Genomic DNA, 22,610 nt, shown 5'->3' with positions numbered 1-22,610 from the left:
GTAGCAATATTTAAAATGTACCTCTAATACATTTTACAAAATAAAAATGTTCACATTACAACTTAAGTGACAGTTTTAACAAATATGCAACATAAAAAATTATGTTGCATATTTGTTAAAACTGTCTCTATGTCATAACAGCATAGTACGACACAGATAATCTGTAAAAAATAAAAAACTCAAGCTTCTCTGCCTTCTCACTGCTCAGTCAGAAACAACCAATCAAAGCCAGGAGGAGGGTGTTAGTGCCGCCAATCATGCCTGTGTACCTCTTCCTCACATCCTCCCTTTTCCTCTCTACACTACAGTTTCTTCCAGTTAATGGAGCCTGCCACAACGCTGAGGCTAGTGACTCTTTTTAAAAATACGTAGTAAATACGCTGCATACTACAGCTTCCAGTGAAAGCTGTTCCATTAATTCCCTATAAAATGTAATCTGAAGCGCACTCCTTCAGTACGCATCATAACGCCATTTGTGTTTATGGCCTTGAACTGATTACTGGACAGTGAATTGTCACCTAGAGCGGAAAATTCATGAGTTTGTCAATTATCGCAAGACGTTCAGATCCTGGAAAAACGCAGCACACATCACATCACGCTACCACCAGTCGCATTTTGAGATTTTGCAGCCTGATCAGTTTTGTTCAAGTGTGATAAAAATGGAAAAACAGAAGAAATCTGGAAAGGGGGGCAAACATTTTTCGGGGAGGCGGGTTGTTGCCAGTGTTGACTGATTTGCAGGCTTCAACCTTCTGATTACATTAGTTTAGAGTTTTGTTGAGAGCTAAAAGGGAACCAATAAATAATCAAAGCAAAGACACGTTCTCCATCTAATGCCGTTTCAAACATTACTTAAAACGACTCATCAAAGGCAATACGCAACGCAGTGGTTCTTATAATAGATATTTTCAAGGCCATGTGAAAAAAACATGTCAGGACTACATGTAAACAACAAGAAAAAAGTCTTAATTTTGGAGCTTTTAAAGGGAAACCACATCAGCAAAGCTGTCTTTATATATCTGCCAAAATATTTCTTTAGAAGAAAGTCTTCTTTCATTTCAGTCGTGAAGCTTTTTTTCTCCCCCCTTCAACACCTCAATCATCTAAAATTATCTGTTGAGGAAAACCTTCAAAATCAACAACATATTGAGTTTGACATGCATTTATCTTTTACCAATTTTTTTTGTGTGTAATATTTTTATGCTTGGAACACTTTTAGAAATAAATATACATGAAATTGGTGAAGCAGCGGCGAGCCACCGCGGCCTTGCTGAGACTCTCTGCAGACGTCGGTAAACCAAATGAAAACTGTCGAATTAAAAGTTACCCATCAGAACCTCTTATTTACAAGTTAGTTGTGCTTCTCACAGCATGAGATTTTAGTTTTACCTCAGTTCTCACCACTTTTTGATTCAGCTGAACGACTTGTAGTAATGGGCAGAATTACTGTTTACAATTTGACATGATTAAGCTTGTTTTGGGTCAAAGTTCATGATGTTAATACTGGGGTATTATTTCATGATTAGTGAAAAGAAGTATCAAAGGAAAAGAAGTAAAGTTCAAAAGTCAGAGCAAGTGATTAATACTGAGAAACGTGAGGTGCATCATGCTTGTGTACTCATCCCTATTGACTCAATAATTTATGGAACCAAGTTTTATTTTAGTTACAACCTCAGGTCTTTTGGTTTATTCTGTTTTTGGACATTAATGACTGAATAGGTTTGCTAATTCTTCTATGTAAAATAAATCAAGCTCAGTCAAATTGAGCGTTTGTCAATTTTCAATTCATCAAGGACTTTGGGGAATTTTAACACACAAATACTCTTTCATAAGTAAACCTTTTAAAAGTTGATCTTGCTGTATTTGGTGCGACTTTCTGTCTGAAAGGTGAACCAGAATTCTCCCAGAATTCCCCTGGTGGCAGAGATCCATGCATGATGAGGTTCAAGAAAAGCCTCCCCACAAAACGACAACGCCACAACCATGGGGTGTGCATCTTTAGCTTTTTACTTTTTTTTTTTCTTGCCACACATGCTTGTAGCATGTAGGCAAAAAGTTATAAACTTGTGGTTTGTGTTTTTTTTTTTGGCAAGCCACAAATGGATATCTTCTGGTTTCCTCTCAAAATTAGTCAGATCTGTTGAGTGACGAATATCTGTTCAGTCAACAGATAACCTGACCTGAGCTAGGATCTCTGCAGCTCCTCCAGAGTTGCTACGGCCCCACTGGCTACTTCTCTGAATAACGCCCTCCTTATTTGGACTGTTAAGTGAATTGGCATGGATGTAGGATTAACTCAATTGCACAGATGGGTCTGATAATCCCATAGCACAGTCAGTGTGACTGCTAAAGGTTTTCCAACAAAAACACAGCAGAACCACCTTCACATCATGATGGAGCAACCAAAACTTGATGCTTCAGATCTACTTTGTTATTCATGGATCTGACACATTCCCCCATACGAGACTCGAACCCATTTCATGCATTTGTAGGCGAAGACCAAATCAACAAAAAGCGTATAACCAAAAAGATACGTGGTAATTACTTTTCAACTTTATATGAGAATTCATTTTAAGATCGCAACAGCAGAATGTTGCACAAACGATTCGCATGAAATCCCGTTTAGAGCTTTTCGTTTTGCAAGTGGCTTCTGTTTCAGCAAAGTGTGGCTGACTCGCGGTCTCAAACCTCAAGATGCTTGAGGGTAAGGACGGATAATCAGGTATTTTTAGTGCTCAGATCTGCAGAAGACCAAAAATAGATGACCACCCACTTAAAAAAAAAAATCCAAGTTGGCATTTACTAAGATCTTTACAAGGTTTTGCATCATATGTTTCAGGAATAGTGTTTTTATTACCTAAGCTTAATGAGTACAATGCTTTTGACGTTGAAAAAGAAACATTTTTTTTAACCAGAGTTTACATTTTCCACAACCAGACCTTCTGCTTTGATTTCAGGTCATTAAGTCTAGCCATAGCTTTAAAAAGAGCTCTAAGCCACAGGATTTAGGTTCAAATTACTAAGCTTTACATCCATCCTTACAATGAGTCAAAGAAAACCCTCTACGTGTTAAAGAAAACAGCTGCGCTCAGTTTAGCTTCCTTGGCCACCCAGCCTTTTGAAACCTTGTGCAGCATGTTTCCTCCCCCCTGTCCTCTGTCTCTAGTTGTTTTCCGTTGTCCGTCTTCATCATGCCAGGTTCATACTCCCAGCCAGTCATCCCTCCGTCGGAGCGCGCCGGCCCTCAAAGCTGCCGGCTGAGCTTCTGCGCCTGCCGCTCCTTGGCGTTAAAGGCGTACTTTGTGTCCTGCAGCTGTTCTATGATCTCCTTGGCCTCCTTCATCTCCACGCTGAGCTGGTTGTACTTCTCGATCAGCTCCTGGTTCTCCCGCCGGAGCTCCACCACCAGCTGGCTCAGCTCCTCGCTCTGCTTCCCACAGTGCAGCTTCAGCTGCTCCATCTCCGACAGAGTCTCCTCCATGCGCTTCACCAGGCTCTCCAGCTTTTCCTTAGACATCTTGATTTATTTATTTAGTTTTAAACGTTTTTGTTCTTTTCAGAAAGGCTTTGCCCCGGGGGGTTTCTGAGGTGTCTGAGCTCGATGCTTGTCTGCAGTGATCGGTAGAACCTAATCCTCGCTGCAGGTTGGCTGCAGGCCTCACATGGAACAGACGTCCCTCCCTGCTCGGTTAATCCCCTTAGCAGAGTTATCCCTGGAAAACCGTAACGCGCATAAGAGCTACACACAGCGACAGCATCTCGTGCATAAGTCCACTCCATGGAGGATGAAAGTGATGGGCAGATTACCTCAGTTCACTCAAGTCTCAAACAAGCTTAAAGGCCTACAAAGAAATGTGACGTCAGCTGAAAAGTCGTCCTCCTCTCATTGTATTCATCAGTCTTACTTCTTTCACATGTAGCAAAATTAAGTGGAGGGTTTTAGGATTTTAGATGACGGACCAACACTTAAGGTGGTGGGTAATAGTGACATGGAAAGAAAATCAAAGTTTGCAAACCTACTTAGACTTGGCCATGCGCCTACACTGACATCAGTCATCAAAGAAGCAGCTTGTGGATCTGTGGTACCTCTGAAGGAGTAACAAAAATCCACAGCTCAAGTGGGAAAAATATGGCTTTTATGGAAGAGGTGCAAGAATAAAGACATTGCTGCAAGAAAGCCATAAGAAAATCTGTTTATAGTTTGGGATGGCTTGTAGGGAAAGTCAGCAAACTCTGGTAAAATGAGACATACAAAAAGCTGTGTGTGTGGAAGACCTTGTAATGCCACCATTGTCTTAAGCTCCCCAACTCTGGTGTCTCACATAATCCAAACAGAACACATTCTGTTTGGATTCTGTTCTTCTGCAGGGACAGGGAAGATGGTCTTAGTTGAGGGGGATGATGGGTGCACATAAGTACGAAGTAATCCTGGGAGAGAGAGACTGGGGTGAAGGTTTACCCTTCAGCAGGATAACAACCGTAAACATACAAGAGCTACATATAGCCATCCATTATCATCCGCTTAATCTAGGGTCAGATCACGAAGGCAGCAACCCAAAACAGAGGGGCCCAGATGTCTCCAGGCTCTTGGGCCAGCTCATATGGAGAAATAACAAGACCAGCTGGGAAACATACTCCCTACAGAGTGTCCTGGGTCGTCTTCTTGATTTCCTCCCTTTGGGATATACCCAAAACGCCTCAGCAGGGACACATCCAGGATCAGGCATCCCAACCAGATGCCTGATCCTCCTCAACTGGTTCTTCTCAATGTGTAGAAGCAGCGACTGAGCCCCTCCCGAATGACTGAAGTTCTCACCCCATTTCATAGATAGAGCCCAGTAACCCTTTGGAGGAAACTCACTTATATCCTCGAACTCCTTCCTGTTTGAAGATAGATCAACCGGAAAATTAAATTTGTGAACAAGATGCAGAGACACTTGAACTCCTCCACTTGGGGCAGGAGGAGCATGTCGCTGACCCAGAGCAGGAACTCCACTCTTTTAGATGTACCAGAGCTGCAATGGAATGGTTTAGTACTGACATTATTCAAGTGTTTGAATGGTCCAGTCAAAGTTCGTGTTTACAGTTGATGATCATTTATTAAGAATGAAAACGCACAAAATATGCCCAACGTCTGCTAAAAGTAAAAGAAGTGGGAGATTTTGCTACAATGCTTTCTAAGCATTCTAGCGACTATCTGAACCAGGAGTCTAGAAATGAACCGTGTAGCTTCAGAGTTCACGTTCCACACAGAGGCATCGCTGAGGACTCGTTAGGCAAGTCACAATATGAGCCGAAACATTCTGGGTAAGCTGCCCTAAGCTGCCAGTGTGCAAGCCAATGAAGCTAAACAGTTCCCATGGAGACAACAAAAGTGGCTAGCTCTACAGGCAGAAGGCCGGCTGCTGCCATCAGCCAGCTGGCACCAGGAGATGGTGCGTGAGGAATGCTGGTGTGACAAATTACCAAGGAATTTTCACAATTTTCCACATCGTCTGCTTAGCATCAGGTCCCAGTGTCACTGCATTTTGTAACTGTGTAATACGTCAATTAAACTGGCCTATAGGCTGCTGAGTCGTGTCACAGCCTGACCTCCAGTCTGTATGCTAAAGGAGAATAAGGAGCGAATCGCTGAAATAAACGATAGCTGAATTCACCAACCACTGGATTAGGTACATCCTGCTAGTACAAGATTGGACGCTGTTTTCCCTTGGGTGATGGTGGCCATAATGAAGAAGTCTGTCTTGTAAACGGTGGTTTGCAGGTCATTGTGTGCTTGGGCAAGACACTTCACCTGCTTTGCCTGCTGGTGGTGTTCACAGTGTCGCTGTGTGTGGTTGCTGTGGCTACTATCCAGCAGCTTACCACCATAAGATTGTGAATGAGTGTAAACTGGCATCATTTATGGTCAGCATGAAAAAAAATTACTGTTTACTTTATTTTCTTCACCGTTAGCTCAAGGACATTAATATTTATACATGAGAAAATATAATTAAATGCAGTTACTCCCTTTAGTTTAGTGATTAACAAAAAATAAAAAACAGTCATCTTTATGTAAGTGGTTCCCTAAAGAGTCCTGTTTTAAAATGGGTATGTTTATTAAGAGAGATATTTGGAGTCATACAGGTAACTAAAAAAATACTTCTTATCGTCACTTATTATAACAAATACCATAAAATATTGTTAAAAATGTTTAAGTCTATATTACCGATCTATAAGAGGATTTTTATTACAGGAACAGGTAACTGTATTGGTGCATGTCAGCATGTGGTGAATATATTTTTGCAACTTTTTCTGTCTTAAAAGCCGTTTTAATGAGATTCCAGACAGAGTGTCATAAAGCGACACACCACTGCCCCTCCACCGCATGGTTTAACTTTATCTCAGTGGTGCAACGCGCAACAAAACTCTACAAGGGTTAAAAAGAAAACATTTCATGTTTCACTGTTTATTAAAAAAAAGAACAAAATCGGAATCGGAACAATCTTGCATAACACACAAAAAGCCTGTGAAGGAAACTAAAGTAAGCCAACAGTTTCCCTATCAACAAAAACAGGAAGTAAAAGCCGTTTCATAGCAAATATCACTCTTTTGTTCCCTCTGCGGTTCTTCATAAGCACAAAACCCGAGTGCAACAAAGAAGCAATCAGTGCAGCTGGTCCTCCTTTAAGTTCAATATTAGTTCATTATTCACAGTTTGTTTGTCTTTGATTTAAGCCAGACTACATATTTTAGGTTTGATTTTTTGTTTTGTTTTTATCCTTTTTTTGTGGCCGAAACACCTTAAGATGCATGAGGATATTGTAAATAGTTTTCCAAAAATATCAAATTCTGTCATTTAGCAGCACCAAATGCTGCTAACATACAATTTTAGATGTCTAAACACTTACCCCGATAAAAAAAGAAACAAAAAAACCCCAAAACAAAACAAAAAGCATTTTCTTTTCAGCACAATTAAGGAGAAAATTTATCCCAACGGCATCGGTGTGATGCAGTACAGTTCAGTGTTGGATGTAGCATAGTTCCAAACAGCACCAGGCGAGCGTCATGAGGGCAGCTGTAGCCTAAAGGTTTAGAGTTTGTGACCGGATGATCACAGGATACAATCCCTGGACAGATTTCGGAGAGGAGAGAAAGAAAGAAAACAAACAAACAAACAAACAAACAAAGCACGTCTGTCACACAATTATAACAACAACCACTGAAATGCCGTCGAGCCAAGGCACTGAACTCTCAGAGTGCTCCAGCGGAATCGCTCGGTGGCTTGCGTTTCTCGTCGCCGTGTGCCTCGCGCGGGAAAACTCAGATCCCCCTTCCCCCTCCGCCGCGCTTTCGTCGTCGGAAACGGAAAGTCTCGCCTCCGTGGGTGTAAAAATCAATCAAGTTTGAATTTTGTTCCTTAAGTTAAGCAAAACGATAACGACGCAATTAATATTTCACTCTTTAACAGCAGTGAGCGAAGCGCGCTCCGATGTCTCGTACACGTTCAAACTACACGTCACTTTCTACTGGTCGGCGGCGCCGTCCATCTGTCCATCCGTCCATCCGTTATTTTTGATGAAAGGCGCTGTAAAGGTTTGGAGCTGAAATGGACCAGAGAGGGATTTTTGCTATAATCTTAAAGAGAATACTCCCTCTTCTTGTGTAGGTGTCCCTGAGGAAGGCACCTGATGTAAAGCCCCTTGATGAAGGAGATGGAAACCAAAGATCCTCCTGAGACCTCTACTTGCTGGCCAAGCTGAAGATTACGTGTCATCTCGGTGACAAAATGTCACTTAAAAAAAAAATAAATAAAAAAAAAAAGGGACGTAAAACCTTTAAGAGCAGCCGTCATCGTGTTCCAGCATCGTGAGGAGGAGGTGTTTGTATGAGGGACGGCTGCTTCGCTCTTTGTTCTCTTGGGCCGCAGAGGGGAAGGTGAAAGGGGTGGTGGGGGTCGGGGGGCGAGCGCTCTCGTGCTGTGCGGGTGAGGGTCGTCTCGGGGTCGCGTGGTCCTGCTAAATGTAAAACTGGTGCAGCGCCAGCTCATCCATGAACGGCCGCACCAGGTTATCCGTGGCGAAGTAGAAGACGAGGCCGAAGAAGATGGAGATGGGCAGAGCGGGGAGAGCTTTCCGGAAGATGGCGAGCAGGAGAAGAGTCAGACATAAACCCTGCAGGAGGGACGGAGAGAACATAGCACACTTTGTGATTATGATCCAAACAAACTCATCTCTGCAACCAAACAGATTCTTTTTTTTTTTTTTTTTTTTTTAAAGTCAAGCGGTTTGCATAAATCGAGGACAGATATGGCGCTGAAAGAGAAAGAGCAGACTGCAGTGGCTTGACGTGAAAATAAGCGGCTGGGAACTCACGATGAGGATGGCTACGAAGCAGGCCAGCGTGGTGTTCCAGTCGCCGCTGGCCGTGGCCGAGGCCTTCCCCACCAGCATGCTGTAGAAGATGAAGTCCCCGAGCCCCAGCTTGACGCCCCCTGAGAACACAGGAGGAGGTCGCCACATTTTTTAGGGTGTGGTTGACTCGAAACGCTTCCAAGTTCAGCCAGAAAACAACCCCCCCTGCTTTTCACAGCTGTAATTACTGTGGGGAAAATATAAAAATAAAGAGCTCCGACCCCATATTTACAGAAGATTTAAGTTAGAAAGAGCACGGGGTGTCCAGATGGGTAAAGGACATAAAAACCAGCAATTGCCATAAATGATAACTTCCTAATCTGATTCGACCAAAAAGAGGAGTGACTGCGGCATGGGGAGAGAGAGAGAGGCGACGCGTGAAGAAACATTGCAAAAATGTTTTATGTGTTTGCCAAGAAGGAAACGGAGGCGACGAAGAGAAAAGAATCTGCAATTTAATGGGGTAAAGATTATAAAGCTCGTGTTCATGGTACAGCTGGGGAGGGGAGCCAAAGAACTCATAATGTACCATTACGGCTGTTTATGAATGCAAGAGTAGCCGTGTTTGAAAATCTTTCCTTTTTGGGCATAATGGATCTGTAAAGCTCTTAAAACGACCATGTGTGTAACTTGGGCTTCAGAAATAAACCTGCATTGTCATCATACAGGAGATGGTAAGCATTTGAATAATTGATTATTCTGGCGATTAATTGATTTTTTTGACGATTAATCAATTGTCCTGACGATTAATTGAATAAAAAAGTGGGGTTTTTTTTGTAAATTCTGCAAATTTTTCATTTAACCACTTCACTCTTTTTTTTTATACAATATTAGAAATGCATTAAAATATGCAAATACACAAATAACTGAATTCATTTTTAAATAAAGTGAATATTTTACTGCCTAAAAAGCAACAGCATAGCATCCCTATAGTAAACCTGGACCGGGTGAAGCTAAAACTATTCCACTTGGTAATAACATATTTACATACAAAAGGTGTTTCTTGTCCTAAATGCAAAATGTATGTTGTTTTTGGTGTAATTAATTCTCAGAATATGTTGTTTTATTTCACCAAATGGCCTTTTCTTGCGTCTGTATACTTCAGTTAAGAATTAGTCAATTATTAAATTAGTTGACGACTATTTCAATAATTACAATTAAGCTGATTAATCATCTCAGCCCTATTTGGTTCCACATTAAAAAAAGGTAATCCCAAGTTATTTAAAGACATGGTGAACAATAGGTTTCCCTCTACGCTGATGATCTATTAGTTTTTTGCTTCAAATCCCCAAATTTAACTTTTTATTTCCAATCCCTCAGTTTTATTAAATTACTGTGATTATTCTCTGGAAATGGACTTGAGCGCAACCAGTGGGAACCCCAGCAAAGGTGTTACTTTATCATCTGAATGGTTAGGACCAGGGCAAATTTCCATTACAAATGCACGCAAAACATTGTCAATATTCTGTTAATGTTGGTAAAACACAATTTCGTAATTGTGGTGTTTCCAATAAATTAGAAATGCAATTAAAATCACACGTGTATAAGTTTGTTCAAACAATAAGTCGTTAAAAAAACCTGCCGCGCCGTCATCCTCCTACCACTTCCTGTCATCTTTTCTTCTGGTACTAACATCTGGTTGTTGATCACGATGCGAAAAGAGTGTTTCTGTTGCAATTTGACAAAATACACTAATTTCAATGCAGCCGAAAAACCATCTCATCCCAGCATGGAAACGTTTTAACATAAAACATTTCTGTTTTTTGTTTTGTTTTTTTGTTTTTTTTTTGCCACGTTTCCATGAATAAACACTCCAATTTGCGCAATTATACGATTAATGGAAACGTAGCTACAGTTAATAAAGACACACTGGCACCAACACCTCACGTGAACTCAAGTAAACTTTCAGTTTTCTGACCTGTTTTATATCCAACGCCACTAATAAAAAGCCACTCGGCCAGGTTTTTAATATCAAGTTTTTTGTTTTTTTTTGTTGTTTTTTTAAAATCCTGGTAAAATAAAGATTAAATAAAAATAAAAAGATTCGATGTCAAGCACTCACTCTCCTCATCGTCGTCTTCCGCAGGCGGACGAGCAGACGGCATCTGTTGGATCTCCCGTCTGGTCTCCTCGGTGGTCTGCAGCTGCCCCAGCCGGTGCTCCTGCTGACTGACCCAGGAGGAGGTGAAGCCGCCGTCGTCCTGCGAGGGACTCGACGGCGCCGGAGACTCTACGGCCGCTGAAGAACAACCAGGAGTTTCGAATGTTAAAAATCGTCTGGGACCGAACTGTTTCAATTATCTGAATCCTTACTCACAGTCTTGAGTCTGTTGTTGAGGAGGAGTCGCTTCTGTGGAGTTCCTCTTCGGCCCGTCGGTGTCGGCCATGTTGACGAGCCAAACCATCGTAGCTGGAGAAGAAGGAAATGAGAAAAAATAAAAATAAAAAAATCGAACACAAAGTCTAAATAAGCTTCCATTTCAGCAGGGTGGTTAAAGAAACTTAGATCAGATAAAATACATACTTAATAAAACTGCATTATGTGAAACACAAACTCTTTAAGTCGCAGTTTGTGATCAGTTATTGGTTAGTTTCAGAACATTTTAATAATTCATGAATAATAAAATTTGTGAAATGTGAGAATTTCAATGATAAAATGTTAGAAACCTCCAGTTCTAAATACACACAAAAGTAACTTTACAGCAAAAAGCAGTGAAATAGCTGTTTTCTAATTTTTGACTTATTTCTTAGCAATTAAAAATCCATATGATAAATGACAAAAACACAGGTTGTGATATGCTAAGCTAAAAATACAGTTTATGGCCTAAATATAAATCACTGTAGAAAAACATTTCATTTTTATCTTTAACTAATGGATTCAGATGCTACGTTTGGAATCTCAAATTTCATTATTCCATATTTATTCAGATCAACATTCAAATCAAACACACGCTTTTCTAGACTATTCAAAACTGTGTAAAAAAAATCTAATATTTAATTATGAACAAGCTAATAAATCTCAGCCGTAATATTGTCTCTACTGTGTGATAACTAAAAAAATAAAAAACACACTTATCTTATCTGACTTACAAGAATAGATGAGAGCTGGAAAAATGGGTTCGTTTCTCTCCTGAGCCGTTTCTACAAGGATCCTCAGCGGTCCTTTGGGGCAGAGCACAGCCAGCAGGTCTGTGATCGGAGAGACCATGAAAATCAGGAAGATGATGTTTATAAGGTGTCATCAACAACGACAAATAAGAAACTGCAGATTTTCTGGCTCCTACAATCCTAAATATCCCCCTTTGAATGGCTTCTTATAGCGGTGCACAAATAAATCAGCCGGTCAGTAAATTGGCCCAGATTCTCTTAATTTTTCTGAGATCGGCCGTTACTCACATGAGAAACTGATCGACCGGCTGATATTTTGGGACGATATTTGTGGTTTCTTTTCTAGTACTGGCATCAGCTGATAGATGTATGGCTCCTACAATATGTTAGCACACTTTTGATATCCATTTGTAATGTTTTGTTACTAAATGATTCTTTTTTGTTTAAATTTAGACTGGAGTATCACTGTCATTTTAATTGTGTGAATCTTGAGAAAGAAAAAAAAGTGTTATATCGGCTTCAAGAATCGGAATCAAAGAAAAAGAAAATAAAAGTTGGAAGCACATATCAGGGATTGGTAAGCTTGGTCATCAGCATCATCCATAGAAAGCCTGTATGGCTGTAATAATAAACGCTCTATTGCCAACTTAGTGACTGAATTTAGCAACGAAAAAATATTATTGGCCAAAATCAGAATTGAAAGAATCTGGTATTTTAAAGATCGGTGATCACTGAAATCACTCTGATGCAGGCATGACCTGGTTAACCTGGTTAACTAGTCCAGCTAGCTAGATTATACTTTATGGATCCCTGAAGGAGAGAAATGAGTTTGTCTCAGCATGGCACACAACAATAATAAAAAATGTTATAGTTTAACTTGGTAAAAGTTGTTGTGTCAAACCCGTTAAAACCTGTTTTTCAGACTAAACCTTACGATTGGGCCAATGGGACGCACTCCAAAGATTCTGTAAGTTTTGAACTGGATGGTGGAAAACAAACCAAAACACTGGTTGGTGGTTGCAGTGTGACGAAATGTGCTAAATCTGGGGCCCGTTTTCCCTCTCCACATGCTTTGTGTCTATGTTGACAATACAGGTGCTGGTCATAAAATTAGAATATTGTGATAAAGTTCATTATTTTCCATAATGTCATGATAAAAATTAAATTGTCATATATTTTAGATTCATTGCACACCAACTGAAATATTTCAGGTCTTTTATTGTTTTAATTTTGATGATTTTGGCAAACAGCTCATGAAAACCCAAAATCCCTGTCTCAAAAAATTAGAATATTATGAAAAGGTTCTCTGAACGAGCAATAAAAATAATCATCTGAATCAACAAAGTAACTCTAAACACCTGAAAAAGATTCCTGAGGCCTTTAAAAACTCCCAGCCTGGTTCATTACTCAAAACCGCAATCATGGGTCAGACTGCTGACCTGACTGCTGTCCAGAAGGCCATCACTGACATCCTCAAGCAAGAGGGTGAGAAACAGAAAGAAATTTCTGAACGAATCGGCTGTTTGCAGAGTGTTATATCAAGGCACCTCAGTGGGAAGTCAGTAGGAAGGAAAAAGTGTGGCAGAAAACGCTACACAACGAGAAGAGGTGACCGGACCCTGAGGAAGATTGTGGAGAAGGGCCGATTCCAGACCAAATTAAATTTTCATCTCCATAAAACTTTTCAGCAGATGGAAGCATGAAGTGCTCCAAAATCTTCTGATAGCTGCTGCATTGATCCTGCCCTTGATAAAACCCAGTGGACCAACACCAGCAGCTGACATGGCACCCAGACCATCACTGACTGTGGGTACTTGACACTGGACTTCTGGCATTTTGGCATTTCCTTCTCCCCAGTCTTCCTCCAGAGTCTGGCACTTTGATTTCCGAATGACATGCAAAGTTTGCTTTCATCCGAAAAAAGTACTTTGGACCACTGAACAACAGTGGTCCAAAGTGCTGCTTCTCTGTAGCCCAGGTCAGGCGCTTCTGCTGCTGTTTCTGGTTCAAAAGTGGCTTGACCTTTGACCTGGGGAATGCGGCACCTGTAGCCCATTTCCTGCACACGCCTGTGCACAGTGGCTCTGGATGTTTCTACTCCAGACTCAGTCCACTGCTTCCCCCAAGGTCTGGAATCGGCCCTTCTCCACAATCTTCCTCAGGGTCCGGTCTCCTCTTCTCGTTGTGCAGCGTTTTCTGCCACACTTTTTCCTTCCTACTGACTTCCCACTGAGGTGCCTTGATATAACACTCTGCAAACAGCCGATTCGTTCAGAAATTTCTTTCTGTTTCTCACCCTCTTGCTTGAGGATGTCAGTGATGGCCTTCTGGACAGCAGTCAGGTCAGCAGTCTGACCCATCATTGCGGTTTTGAGTAATGAACCAGGCTGGGAGTTTTTAAAGGCCTCAGGAATTTTTTTCAGGTGTTTAGAGTTACTTTGTTGATTCAGATGATTATTTTTATTGTTCGTTCAGAGAACCTTTTCATAATATTCTAATTTTTTGAGACAGGGATTTTGGGTTTTCATGAGCTGTTTGCCAAAATCATCAAAATTAAAACAATAAAAGACCTGAAATATTTCAGTTGGTGTGCAATGAATCTAAAATATATGACAATTTAATTTTTATCATGACATTATGGAAAATAATGAACTTTATCACAATATTCTAATTTTATGACCAGCACCTGTATGTTGCTATTCATGTGCAGAGATACGATTTTTTTCCCCTCAAGTTATTTTTTTCCCCGACTAACAAAAGGCCAGCGCCTCCCATGATGGCTGCCGCCCCAGGCTCCTGTCTACCCATGTCTTATGCTGCTTGTTTGAGCCGTACTGGCATGAATTTCGTCGCGCTTCTGTGATGACGATAAAGGCCGTGTCTGATTCTGATGGTTTTTTGTTTTCCTTTTTGTTACCACAAAGGAAAAACAGTGTAACCCATGGCCCGACATGTCATATGTTTATGAGGTTGAAATTAAAACATCGTCTGGCAGCTGCTGTATGAAGTTTAAATGTTGGTAAAAAAAACAAAAAACAAAACAAAAACAAAAAACAGTGAGCTATTTGAGGGTTAGGAAATGGACGGGAAGATTTACCGTAAACGGATATGACTGCCAGGATGAGCCAGGCGGTCCACTCTGGCAGGTATTTGATGAAAACCAGCGCCATCAAGGCGCTAATCATGATGAGGTAGGCCTGCTGGAGCCGCAGAGGTCCTTTCCAGTGGATGCAGATCATGCCGACCACGCCGAAGTTCCACACGACTATTGCCAGGGTGAAGTAGTCCATGGCTACATTGTAGGTTTTGAAAACCTCCCTGACAGAAAGAGTACAGATGTCAGGAAGTGGCAGACTCCTCCGCACACGCGGAGACCCATCGGTACGTTCAGGAAAATGAATTTAAATGTACGTTAGCGAGACTTACTGGAGGTAGATGAAGGAGAAGAAGAAGAGCAAGAGGAGGGAGGAGAGAAACAGCCAGCCTTGGATCACCTGAGAAAGGAAACATGAGACTGGTTAGCATGTAGCATGGCTAGAGCTTCTCTGGTTAATCTGTGTTTGTTCCAGTGCCAACACTGAAGGAACAGGAGGTTTGGTTAGGATTTTATTTTTCAATTTAATCAAACATCTGTGAAAGTTTATCACTCAGAATTTTCTTAAAATAAATATATTTCTTTCTAAAATAACAAAAAGCGCAGAGATGGGTGCGGCTACATACACTGAAGTCTATGGTTGACAAAATATAAGAATAAGTTTAGGGAACCAGTTTGATTGGGAACCATTAGCTTGACCGACTTTCCTTTTGGATATAAAATATAAAATGGTAATAAAAGCAAATACAACATGAACTAGAAAGGGAAAAAAATCTCCATATTTATTCACTACATTACTGAAGATTACTGTACCTTGTAGCAGCGATACTTGTACAACAACACCAGCACCAGCGTCATGACGATGATGACAGTGATCATGATGGTGGCGTTCAGGATGGAGTTGACGGCTCGCTGTGCTACGGTGTCCGTCTCTTCAGGGAACGGTGTGTAGATCCTAGAGACCATGTCGGAAGCAAAACTGTTTAAGCAACTTAAAAAAAAAAAAAGAAAAAAAAAAAAAAATATATATATATATATATATATAGATCTGATTACAAAAACTGTTGGAGGCATTTCATCACCTCCAATAGTCGTCATAGACAAATGCCCCGTCCTTCATCACTAGATCAACTATTTTTCATATTTAGGAAATATGAAACACACCCTCCATTCCCCCTGTTTTTTCCTAAATAAGTCTCATTTTTTCCATTGAGTGTATTTTATTTGTTATATACAATTACTTTTTTTTAATGTTGTAAATTACAGCTAAACTGTTGTTTATTTAAAAAAAATAATTGGAGAAAATAAAGAAAAAGGACAGGATCCTAACTGAGCTCAGCTTAACCCAAAGCTATCTATCGACTTTAAAAAAGTTTCAGTGTGTCGCCTCATGTAGTAGCTCATATATGGCACAACTAATACATAAATTCTTTTTTAAAAATATATGTTATATTCTAAACACAACTCTCATAAAACTTATGATAGACTAAATTCACTTTCAAGGGTGAAAACATAAATATTTCATCAATGTTTTTTGGATTTTTTTTTTAATGTTTCCTAGAAACAAGGGGTGGTTCAAATTACCCCCATCTTCCCTACTGTCAATTGATGAATTAAAAAAAACAAACAAAAAAAAAACCTCAATGCCTCCACCTAGTGGTAGTTCTGTTCCACTACACGAAAAACCAACCAGAGGTGTGATTGGTTTTAAATGAGGTCAGAGTCCACAGCTGCGTCCCTGTTGATAAGGCTCATAAAGCACTCACAGCCTCTGGCCGTCGTTCTTGGTGTAGAAGCTGACGGACTTTATGGTCGCCACCACCACCACCATGCACAGCGTCACGGGAACAAAGAGCATGATGACGTGCTTGGCCCCGTATTTCAAGGTCATCTCCTCGTCCTCCTCCTCTTCGTTCTCCACCACTCGAGCGGGATGGGCGGCGGGGGGCTGGCCGTTCTGCTCGGGTCCGGAGCCGTCGCCCCCTCCCTCATCGCCAGAGCCTCCCCTGGACCTGGCTCTCGTCGCTGGAGCCTCCTGGGGTTGCTGGGCGGCCTCTGGGCTCGAGTTCGCCTGCTGTTGGTCCTTCTGGCAAAAAGCAGAAGGAACCTCGTTATTCGGAGTGGATCATTCGTATGCAAGACTTGAAAGGATACAATATGTCACATTTCCATAATCACTCTGGCCAGCTGGATGAACTCCCACTGCTCTTCATGAAGTTCTTAAAGAGTTGGGAAGATTTTGGTGACTTGGCACAGGATGGTTGCTTAAACACAGAGCAGAGGAGGAAGGTGCAAACATCAACACTGCACCAGGTTCTGCTCCGGTTACTGAGTGACCGAAGCAGGAAGCTGAACTCCTTCTAGCTGCAAATGTCAATACAAGACTTTTTGTCAAGTAATCAATGAGTGAAAACCTCTGTTACTTTTACATGTGAAGAAAATGTGTGAAGCAACTTAAAACATCCAAAAAACAGATGTAAGCCAGTTATCAAAGTACACAGAGGTTTTTAAAAACTGATACGATAAAAAATAAAAAAAAATCCCCCATCATACTGTTTTTACTACTGATGCACCAATAAACCGATTTATTTAATTTTGGGAGATGAGAGATTGGCAGATTCTTACAACCGATCTCATCTTCCTCCGTAAAGGTCGTCAATCACATTACGTCTGCACAAACACGGTTAGCAATAGTCTCCCCACTTTTGCTAACTTAGCAACGGTTTTTTGCTACATTGAGCGAATTTTCAGACAGAAAAATCGGTAAAAATAGGAATCAGTACAACCCAAGTTTCTAGAGTTTAAACTTGTATTAATGAGACTCCAGATGAGGCACGGGGTTGATGGGAATTTTCACATGCATTACTTTCTCCACTGCTGCATACTGCCTCACAGCTGGCTGAAAGAAGACTACAAAAATGTCTCCTCTCTTCCAAGGAAGACAAAAATAGCTGTTTGGAAATATTTCCAGTCATGAAAAAATGATGATGTTACAGCTGGAGGAGCGCCACCTGTCTGTTTTTAATGGAAACCCTGTTTCAAAGTTAATATTAACAAACTAACAGCAACACATCTGTAAAAAAATTGACTATTTAAGTAGAAAACTGGCTAATACTTGGTGTTATTTTGTAAAAAGCATATCATCAGTAAGGTGTACAATAATACACAAATAGTGGGTGTTTATTTTTAGATTTTGCCAAAGTTCATGAAGCAAAATGTTATAAAAACAGAACTATTCTCTGGACACATTGAAAGATTATGTATATAAAGAAAATTTGACGTTTTTCTCTTTGTTCGTTATGACGTTACAGTATTCCCATCACTCTGTCAGGTTTACAATCTCAGTTACTGAAATTAATACCAGATGTGAGCCATCAAGGTAGGAAAGGTACAAATAATATTGGCTTGAGGAGCATCAATGCTTTCCATTTGAAATATAATAGGCTACAACTACGGCAAACACTCCTGCACAGTGATGCTGGCTCTGTAAAAATAACCTGCATTTTTGCACATTGTTGTTCCTAATCCTGTCACAATAAATCAATAAATCAATTCATCACATGATCAATCAAAACAACCTTTGCATTTGTTTGACTCTTTCTACTAAAGACTGGATGACAACAATTTTCACTCTGGTATTTTGGTCTCAACTAGCCTCTTTTTGAAGGATAATTATGTTTACAGAAACTTTATAATTCATTTCATTTGTTGTTTTATTTATTTTGTCTATTTAAATGTCTTCCAGTTCCAGTCTTAAACAGTCATTAGAGTATAAAGTTCATCGATCTTGCAGAATGTGTTCTTGCGTTATCACGGCGTTTCCATCGTATTACTTTGAAAACGGTCTCAAAACAACAATGTCATCTTTTATCGCAATAACTTCTGGGACAATTTATCGACCAGCAAAACTGTGACAGGAGCAGTTCCTCCCGAGTGAAACGTGTTGCAACGTCGGTGGCAGCAAGCAGAGACAGCGCTTGTAGCTTTGGGCTCGGCTGTTGCGCAATAGTCAGGGGGGAAGTAATTGTGGTTGTTCGAGCAGGATGAACTCCAAACTGTGAATGAAAGCGGAATTAGACCTACATAACTTCACCTTTTAGAGAAAACCAGAGAGACGCTGACTTCTCCTTAGGGCGTGAGAATAACCACCAGACATAAACCGCTGACTTCAGCGCTAAATTTATGGCATTTCAGAACCAAACAGGGTGCAGCAGTGGTGCTAAAAAGTGATGTCAGACTCGCTGTAAATCCCCTCGAGGATGTGTTCTGTCAGCAAAAACAAAAAAAACTAAATTCAGATAAAATAAGTGTTTGACGTTCAAGTGCCAGACTATGAGGCAAGCTGATACTTGCAAGCCTGGGAGAGAGCATGAAGCACTTTGACCAGACACGATCGGAGCGTGGCGAGAGGCATCGCCAGAAATCAGGTGAGAACAGTGAGAGTTAAGTGAACGGTATTCCGTGCGCCGTTTCTTCTCAGGCCTGGGAATAAGGCCAAGAGCACACGATGCAGAGTCAACTGGTGTTAAATTAAACAGCATTTAGCAGCAACTCCAACAGGTGTTGGGTGACACTTCCACACTGAATCAGAAATCTGACCAGAAATTATCACTAAAAATGAAACGATATGCAAAAATAGTCATACTGTGTATAATAATTATTGTAATAATAGTGTAATACTGTCAGGTGATGTTTTACAGTATGACCTCTAGAGTGAATAACGTTCTGGTAAGGAAATATAAGCCTTTGACTTCGTCCTTCAGCTGTGATGTAAACACCTGTATTTACAGTAACAGCAGATTAGTAAACCACAGCAGCAGGAAAAAGTATTCAAACCAGATGAAACTGTTCACATTTTTTAGGTTACAACCACAAACTTTCATGTTTCTTAACATAGCAGTGCATAAATGGAAGTTAAAAGACAAGAAAAACGTGATTTTTTTTTCCTCCCGAATTTAAAGTGTGATGTGTGGATATCCAGCTCTCTTTCATAGCCCTACATAAAATCTAATACAGCCAACTGATTTTAGATGTTAACTAATTAAAAAATAGATTAAATTATCATCTGATGTGCTTTTAGTACAAATGCAATGAGACAACTTTAATTCAAACACTAAAAATAAGCAGAAAACTCTCAAACGCACCATTCCTGCAGTAAAGCACAGTGGTGGCGACATCATGCTCTGGGATGCTTTCATTCAGCAACGAGAGAAGAGCTGGTCAGAAAAAAATTGCTGCTCAGAGACTCTCCATTCAGACTGAATCAGCCAGTTCCCATGAAAAATAACTAAACAAACAATTTCTAGATGTGAAAATCTGACTGGAATAAACCCTAAAAGGTGGATTTATCAAGTATTGTCACAACGGGAGGAAAACAAATGTATTTAATTCAATTTACATGTAATTTATATAGGCATTCGGGACGACCCTCTGTTGGTCTAGCACACAAATGCAGTTTTTGGGTTGGGAATTCACAAAGCTAAAGCTTTGTGAATACTTTTGAACAGCACCATAATGTAACGCTTAATAAACTCACTGTAGTCGAGAACGTAGACGTAAATCAAATACAGTCGCAATCCAAAATGGCCAAACAACAACCAAACTTTACTGACGTTACAGGAAGTTCTCCCACTCTGCATGACATCAAACTGACTCAGTGCTTTGATGCAGAAAATGTTTAAACCAAAGAAAAAACAAAAATGTTGTGTAATTATTAGCCAACACTTTCCAGAAACAGACACACAGAGAGAGAGTCATCTAACTGCTGTGACCGAGGTTTCATACTGACCATATTGTTTTCAACATCCTCTGCGTTGTTCGCCATGTTGGCTCAGCCGACACTTGCCCTCACATGCAAACAATCCTCTTTCACCTTGATGCAGAAGAAGAAACACAATCATGATTAGACCACCAGAAACAAATAAAGAGTACAATCTTTACTGAAAGAGACTGAACTGAAACCATTTGAAATGACCTCAAACTGGGTGATTAGGAACAAAATATCACAGTCAGCAGATGTTTCCGATATGGGCAAGGCGGGAGGCGGCCCAGGGCGGCTTCTCCTCTAGGGCGGCCAAATTAATAAACATTTGTGGAGTTGAATCTGTGGCCTACTTTTCAAAACATTTAAGAAAATTTAATTTGTTTCTTTAAGTGTAATAGTATATACTGTCTTATTAAAAAATATTTTTTTAGAGGTTCCTTAACAGTTGTGTGTTGAAATTTGTGTTTTGGTCAAAATGCAACTGCAGTACACAGAATTTCAGAAATGTTTGACTAATGGCGCAGCTTATTTTAATCACATTTTCTACAGAATTTATTTTTTGTGTATGCTTTTAACTGCATGGTACACACTATGTTTGCTCCTATTCTAGGTTCTTCCACATTTTTTTCAAATAAAATAATAAAAGAAACTGAGTGTGCCTGCAATGGCACATGATGATCTCAACGTTGGGTCAAGGCTCCAAACAGGCTAGGACCGCCTCTGAATACAACAATAATACTTTCTATATAAAATAATTGATCTTTATTGCACTAGAAAATGGATACACTTGGCATTAATTTCACTCAAATTCACAAATCACTGGCAAAAATAAAGGCTTTAAAAATGAAACAAGTTAATGTAATCACATTATCTCACTCTTGATTTTTTGTTTGTTTGTTTGTTTACATGTTGTAAGAAGTCCACAGGTGGAGACAGTAAATGTGACGAGACTTTCTCCCAGTATTGGGTCACACAATTGTGAGGATGTGTCAGGCACAAAAGAGACTACTAGACTCTGCACACGGCTTCGTATTAAAAGAAAAACCTCAATATAATGCAAGTCTTTGTAACCAAACACATACTGGCAGTCCAGGGTAAAATTAACACTATGAAGAGAAGCAAAGACATAAAGTCATATTTTACTAATTGAAAGTTTGTTGAAACTCTGAACAACCTCAAAAGAGCACAGCATACATAGTAGAAAGCTTCAGCAACATTTATTTAAAACTGATTTTTAGAGATAGTGTGCATAATTGTGCCACCAATTATGTAAAAAAACATTTACTGACTTTCTTCAAATTAAAGGTTTAAATTTAAGGACTTTTGTTATTTTACATTCAAACACTATGCTGATGTATTTTAAGGGTCTTTATTTTCAGGCTTCTTGCTATTTCTTTAATACGATATTTGTGTCTGAAATCCTGAAATCATATCCTGCCAAACAAGATCTAAACTCCAAAATAAACTTTTGAAGATTGTGATACATTAGCATATTAAGAATACCAATATGATTTCCATTAGTGGGAACAGTGAGGATTAATAATCCCATAGAAATGCACGCCATTAATATTTGCCGAGTTGCTACGGAGCAATAAGGATTTCCTCATGTTAGATGATAAGCAGAAAAACATAAGCTTGAGATAAAAGCTGTAAAGCCTGTTTTAATGCTCACATGGACATTTTACCATTAGGTAAACGCTACATTGGCTAGTCAATGTTAGCCAGTGTTGTCTTTACGGCACAGCGGAGCTAAGCGGCTAACACTGGGTAAACCCCACAGCTCAAATTAAATACGGTTCTTTAATAATACTCCATGAAAACCCGCACTTACCTACAGCGAATGTTGTGTACTTTATTTAAAAATTATGTTTAATGGGTGTAAAACCCGGACAATCACTCCTCCTCCTATTTGTTGTTCCTGCCTTCCTCCCAGAACATCCGTCCGCTTCCTGCTCGAGTCGATTCGGCTCTCATCGAGCTGCGGTGGCGGAGCTCCGGAGGCAGGCGGAAGCAGCTCCAGTGGAAGCCGGAAACGGCTCCACCAATACTTCACAATAACAGGCCCTATTCACGAGCCTCAACCTATGACTATACGTACCGAACAGTAGGATTAAATTAACTAAGTCCTAAATATTTTGTCCTAAATATTATATTCTAGATATTCAATGAAAAGTAGTATAGGTGTCAATTAAAATTTGAGATGTTATCAATGCATTTACAGAATTCAGATGCATCTGCTTCAATTTAAAAC

The 22,610-nt window shown here is 40.1% G+C and overlaps 1 protein-coding gene across 3 annotated transcripts; it reads right to left on the bottom strand.

The window, feature by feature from the left end:
• Nucleotides 1-6,289: 6,289 nt before the first annotated feature.
• psen1 (presenilin 1) lies at nucleotides 6,290-22,338 on the bottom strand. 3 transcript variants are annotated; one of them, XM_088002507.1, is made up of 11 exons: nucleotides 22,195-22,338; nucleotides 20,384-20,467; nucleotides 16,362-16,681; nucleotides 15,409-15,550; nucleotides 14,928-14,995; nucleotides 14,599-14,819; nucleotides 11,484-11,582; nucleotides 10,711-10,803; nucleotides 10,456-10,632; nucleotides 8,355-8,473; nucleotides 6,290-8,153 (listed from the first exon to the last, which is right to left on the bottom strand). In XM_088002507.1, the coding sequence occupies exons 2-11, from the start codon at nucleotides 20,417-20,419 to the stop codon at nucleotides 7,998-8,000; spliced, it is 1,431 nt and encodes a 476-aa protein (XP_087858633.1). In that variant the 5' UTR covers nucleotides 20,420-20,467; nucleotides 22,195-22,338; the 3' UTR covers nucleotides 6,290-7,997. The 3 variants fall into 3 exon arrangements, with proteins under 3 accessions (XP_087858633.1, XP_014848970.1, XP_014848969.1); XM_014993484.2 differs by having other exon boundaries at nucleotides 16,362-16,678; nucleotides 22,191-22,334; XM_014993483.2 differs by having other exon boundaries at nucleotides 22,191-22,333.
• Nucleotides 22,339-22,610: the final 272 nt, after the last annotated feature.

Source organism: Poecilia mexicana, unplaced genomic scaffold, assembly GCF_051168715.1.
Source record: "Poecilia mexicana isolate PSO_F unplaced genomic scaffold, ASM5116871v1 scaffold_22, whole genome shotgun sequence".
Taxonomy (NCBI): Eukaryota; Metazoa; Chordata; class Actinopteri; order Cyprinodontiformes; family Poeciliidae; genus Poecilia; species Poecilia mexicana.
Note: the sequence above shows the minus strand (reverse complement) of the source record. Positions and strands in the feature narration are given on the sequence as shown.